Source organism: Symphodus melops (genome assembly GCF_947650265.1).
Source record: "Symphodus melops genome assembly, chromosome: 5".
NCBI classification, from domain to species: Eukaryota; Metazoa; Chordata; class Actinopteri; order Labriformes; family Labridae; genus Symphodus; species Symphodus melops.
The window spans coordinates 25,062,344-25,068,105 of NC_136695.1; the positions used below are offsets into that span (position 1 = coordinate 25,062,344).

A 5,762-nucleotide genomic window follows, 5' to 3' on the forward strand; every position below is an offset into this window, starting at 1 on the left:
ATTGCCTGTTAATGTAGGCCTCTTATTCAACATTAGGGCCTGCTGTTTTTGTTCAACCTATGTGTGCGTTTTTTTCTCTCCAGTGTTGGAAAAGAGGCTGATTTCTGCCTGCGGGCTCCTCTGTCTCAGATCAAACATTTGTCACAATCCGCCTTTAAATGTTTCACACATGACAAGTGATGGTTGATGTTTCGTAGCAGGGGACGACTCAAATTTAGGCCTGTATTTAGGATACCTTCACTTCATAATAACCCGGATAACACCACCACATATTGGCTAATAATACTGATTTGATAATGATGCACTTATAATAACTAAAAACCACCACTCAATAAAGAAGACAGCAGTTTCGTATTAATATTGCACAATTTAATACTGCGATTTTTACACAAAGATGTGAACAACGTCAGAAACTGTGAACTTAGCAGGGAATGCCTGAGGTAAAATACTGTTTTCTATCCCCTTTAACAGCACATGTACACAGCAGCGACTGCTGTTACATAACCAATCACTGCTATTAAACTGAACACATGGTGTGCTGAACAGCATCAAACTTTATGATCATGTTTATCTTGTTTGCCTGCTGATGCTACAACAGACAGCAACAAAAAAGACAAGTGGTTTGGACCTTAATGAAGACAAAAGACCATTTCTTGTATATATGTTTTATGTAAGTAATAAAATATTACTATAACATAAATATAAATGTGACTTTGCAGTCTACATTTAGCAATCAACATACAACCAATGTAGTAAACGAAAAGAGAAACAGACTGAAATCCACTGCAACATAACCATTAACAGAGCTGAACAAAAAGCTCCAAACACGTTTAAGAAATAAATATATATATATAAATGGTCAGATTCATAAATGAAATCATATTAAAATATCTTCTTGGAATTAGTAAGTGTACAAAACTGCCCGGAAAGAAACAAAAACAAAACAATATCTCGGAACAAATACAAGTTTACATATTGGACATATTTACATATCGGAAATAATCCTGGCAACATTTTCTCTAAAATCTTTTTTTATTATTATTATTTTTTTCTTGAAAAAAAAAATGTTTTCCCTCCAGTATTGAATAGCACTGCTGTAGGCTTCTGGACTGCTCCAGCATCGAGGAATGACACATAACGCATGACTGTTGTTGTTTTTTTTTTCTTTTTCGATTTCCTTTTAGGTCAGAAAAAAAATAAATATATCTTAAGTTAAGTCCCTTCATCGCTATTTACTCTGACGGAATTCTTATTTTCTTTTCTCCGAATCCAGCGTTTTAAGTATAATACAATGGATGTGTGGGACAAAGGAACATGGAGTGGCTGTAACCAGATTAAAACATTTCAAAAATTAAACACACAGGAACAAAAATCATTCATGTACAGGCGTGATATTCCGACACGGGGCACTGAAGTTACCTGAGTTATTATTACTTTTCAGTGTTTTGACCAATCTCTCTTGAAATGTTTGGATTGAACAGGATTACAGGCAGTAAGCAGTGTGAGCTGACAGCGCTCTGTGGTGACAACCAGGAACCTGTAAACATGGGATTTATTGTGTTTAAGATCATGGAGATTAGCTCCACTCACACATGTTATAACAAATGTTAAATTGCAATACAAAGATCAAAGAAAAAAATAAGTGCTCCATGCGAAGAAAACAAACATTTCAACACAAATAACCCCTAAAAAAAGAAGACGAAAATGCGTGTTTCTTTTCTTAGAATTTCCCTTTTAGCGTCTGGTGCTTTTTGAAAATTTCGACGTGGTCAGCTGCAAAGCTTTAAATATCTTTTAAGGCATGCAAACAGGACTTCTACGTCCTGTTGCATTGGATATTTTCTTCAGTATGTCTGACTTTAAATTATGAGTGTTTTCGGGTGCCATAATGTCCATCACTTTTCTAACAATCAACTCCCAGTGAGAAAAAAAAACGAACATTGGAGGCTGCTCTGATGAGTTACAAATCATGACAAAAAAAAAATTATAAAGCGAGACACTGAAGTTAAAGAAGTTCCAAACCAAAACATCACAATTAATATAACAAGGAAAGTATACACTAATATTCAGAAATCTGGTAAATCCGTTTAAGCCTGAAAAAGAAGTATTCATCCCCAGATCGTTTTCAAGCGAACACCTCGTTCTGGTGAGCGCCAACAGTTCACGGTGCACCAGGAGGAGATGCCACATTTAATCACTCCCCATTGGAAACAGCCATGGGATATCAAATTTACTTTATATGCATGTCTCCTCCATATAATTTTGGTAAATAAATCTTTGTTTCACTTTAAATGCGCACGGAATCAATAATAGCGAATATTTTTTTCTGTTTTCATGATTTTTTTCTGAACATTTTCCCTCTTTGCCATCTATTTGCTGGACATCTCCGAATACTACGGGCAAAACTCGTTTGCTCAACTTTTTCCATGTCTCTTTTCTCTCAGGAAAAAAAAATAAAACAAAAGCCAAACTTAAATACTGTAAACTCCATAGTCCCTTTCCCTTTTCTCTCCCCCCTGCGGAAATGCTGGGATTGTTCATGAAAACAGTCACTGCACAGGACTCTGTAGTGTGCGATGTAGAGGAGGGGTCTCTGCCTGGGAATATACGTCCTCCATATTCGGGTGAGGGACCCCCACTGGTGTCATTCTTTTCTCTTTTTGTCTTCTGTTGCAAAACCAAACACGGACAACCTCTTTTTCCAGCTGCAGAGTGCCGGCTAAAGTGCTGATTTCATGAGCAGACGGCTTTGGACATTTTAAGAAATGATTCTCCAGCGCCCCTTTCACCCCCACTTCGATGGAGGTCCTCTTCTTTCGTTTCCTGCCCTGCGCTGCGATCTTGTCCAAATTGGTGGGACTGCCCGTGTTGGAGTCTGTCTCCTCCAGCCACTTGTTTAGCAGCGGCTTAAGTTTGCACATATTCTTGAAGCTGAGCTGCAGAGCCTCAAACCTGCAGATTGTGGTTTGAGAAAAGACGTTTCCGTACAGGGTGCCCAATGCCAAGCCCACGTCCGCCTGCGTAAAGCCCAGTTTGATCCGCCGCTGCTTGAACTGCTTGGCGAACTGCTCCAGGTCGTCGGAGCTGGGCGCGTCCTCGTCCGAATGGTCCTGGTGGTGGCTGAACGCTTGTTGGGGCGACTCCATCTGGTTGTCGTGGCTACCGGAGTCGTCGTGGAGCGGGTCCCGCATGTTGTGATGCAGGGAGCCGGGCTGGGGACTCAGCATCGCGTTGAGGTTTGTGTATCCGGGCTGGGAGTAGACCAGAGACTGATGGCCGTTGGATGCTGGGGACAGTGGGGATAAGTGGTGGGTCGTGGTAGGCGCCCACGAGCCATGGTGGCCACCCTGTGTCTGCTGGTGCACCAGGTGAGATCTGTGGTGGAACCCGGAGCTCAGGTCGTCTCTGGTCGCCTGCACGGTGGCTTTGTGCTCCTGCTGTCCGATGTGGGTGCCGCTGGACCAGTCGGTGTTGGACGTGGGCAGCCACTGGTGGTGCGTCAGGCTCATCGGGTGTCCCGTGTTGGTCGCCGCGAGCCCTTGCAAGTACTCGTGGTGCATCATTTTCTGCACCTCTCTGTAGGTCGTCCCCTGGTGCATCCTATCCGAATCCGGATGCATGAGCGGGTTGGACGGTAAGGAGTTATTCCTCGGAATATACTGAGCTGTTGTCGCCATGGCTCCTACTTCGAAAACTGACGAGCACCTCGGAGGTCTCCAGGCTTTAGAGCCAAAACGCAACAACCTGCTCTGGGAGGTCTTGGGGAAGAGCGAGGACACGCCTCCTTTCCGCTTGTATTGGCTCCTCTCCGATTCAAGCCCACTGGGGACACATTCAATAGGCGCAGGGCTTCAGCGCATGGTACAGCGCATTTTTCGCACAGGATGGATGGATCTCCGGTCTTACATATGTTATAGAGAAACATATGTTCTATTTATTAAGTGTCTCTTTGAGTTTTTTTTTTTTTTTTTACAGTACTCACTTACGCGCTGTACAGATATCCTCCCTTCTGTAGTTAGATTTCTTTCTCCAAGTCTCTCTCAGGAAGCTTAACCGTCCTGCAGCAGCGGGTATGATTCGGTTTCCAGGAGTTTGGATCGGTTGTTTTGCAAATAACCACGTGGGGGAGTACGGGGATCTTTTTTTAAGGATGCCCCCCCCCTCTTTTGCTACGCACAGATGCACTTTCAAACACACGCCCGTGCACCTTTATAATAGGTCACTGATGATTATAGCACTCTTCATTTTAAATAGATTATCAGGCTGTGATGTTGCAGATCTGCAGACACCCACTCAACTAGATGCGTGTAAATAAAACGCTCTGATATGTGTGTGTGTGTGTGTGTGTGTGTGTGCGTGCGTGCGTGCGTGCGTGAACGCTGCTGTAAATGTGTGACAAATTTGAAAGCATTTGCTCTTTTTTCAAAGCCTCCGCGTGTGTCATTTATTTGTATTGTCTCGGTAATTTTCAATGTTGTATGACCTCATCATCACCACCCACTTAGTTATGATAGGCCAAGATAGCTACACACACTCTCTCTCTCCTTTCCTTTCTATCTCTCTCATCTCCTCTCCACACACACGTTTGCAGGTGACATATATCACATACTATTCGTTCTCATCATTCAGTATATCAGCTGTTAAGTGCAAATCATAATAGTGATAATTTATCACGGAGCAGTTTGAATGGAATTTAAATGACATGCAAAGGTGCTGCAAAGCTGTTCTGCATTTTCCCTGTCCTGAAAATTCAAACAAATAAAAACTGTTTTTACTCTAATATCATTTACCTCTCGAAGCATTTTTGTTTTTTACTAAGCAGCAACTTGGAGAGAGAACCCCTGTGTTTCTTCCTCCTGGCTCCTTCCTCACTACCTCTCCCGGTTGATCTGATTATTTTTCCCTTCACGTTTTGTCCCAATAGCAAATTACCAATTCTATGAATTGCAAAGCAGCCTCAGAGACGCTGAGGGGTAGAGAGAGAGAGAGGGGGGGAGATGCGAAGATTGAAAGGGATCTTTGCAAACACAATCACGTTCTTAAATGGAAATGCGGGGCTTTAAACAAATCTTACATCTCTCCCGTTCCATTCGCCTAAAACTCTGCAATCAGGCGCATGTTCCACTCCTTCTAAAACAGGACCGTTTTGGAAGGTTTTTCACGCGCAACAGTCCCATTTTCATCATTTACCTGAAAGCAGTGTTTTGCCTTTTTATCTCTGCAGCGTGTTTGTTTTGTTGTCATCTTCCCCCACGCGACTATTTTATTTCTATTTACAGGACGACTCAACTGTGCTGTTCATTTTAATCCGGGACTTCAAGACTAAAAGGTGAGTTGTCTCCCTTCTGCTGTGACCGCGTCCTTGCTGTAACAATGTTGCTGGGAGTGTGTGTGCGTGTGTGTGTGTGCGTGTGTGTGAGAGAGAGAGAGAGAGAGAGAGAGAGAGAGAGAGAGGGACAGAGAGCGAGTGAGTATGCGTGTGTGTGTGTGTGTGTGTGCACGCACGCACGCACGCACGCGCAAAATATTGTGCCGGGGTCACAGGTGCTCGTCATCACCTCCTAAAAGGCGTGGTTTTTGTCCACCCAGCCTTTATATATATATTTGGGATGAGTGAGAAAATGCGCGCGAGTTTTGTGCGCGTCATTTTAAGCCCGTTTCTTGTCAAACAAACTAATAATAATATAATATATGATGATAATGATCTGTTTACGTAATAGACATTTTCAGCCTGCACTTTTACTTGAATTAGTGTGAAAACA

At 42.8% G+C, this 5,762-nt stretch overlaps 1 protein-coding gene across 1 annotated transcript; it reads right to left on the reverse strand.

Annotated features, from left to right (window-relative positions):
- Positions 1 to 360: 360 nt before the first annotated feature.
- On the reverse strand, positions 361 to 3,851 carry pou3f1 (POU class 3 homeobox 1). Its single transcript, XM_079342887.1, has one exon. It carries the CDS (start codon positions 3,675 to 3,677, stop codon positions 2,550 to 2,552), a length of 1,128 nt encoding a protein of 375 aa, XP_079199013.1. The 5' UTR covers positions 3,678 to 3,851; the 3' UTR covers positions 361 to 2,549.
- Between the last annotated feature and the right edge of the window lie 1,911 nt (positions 3,852 to 5,762).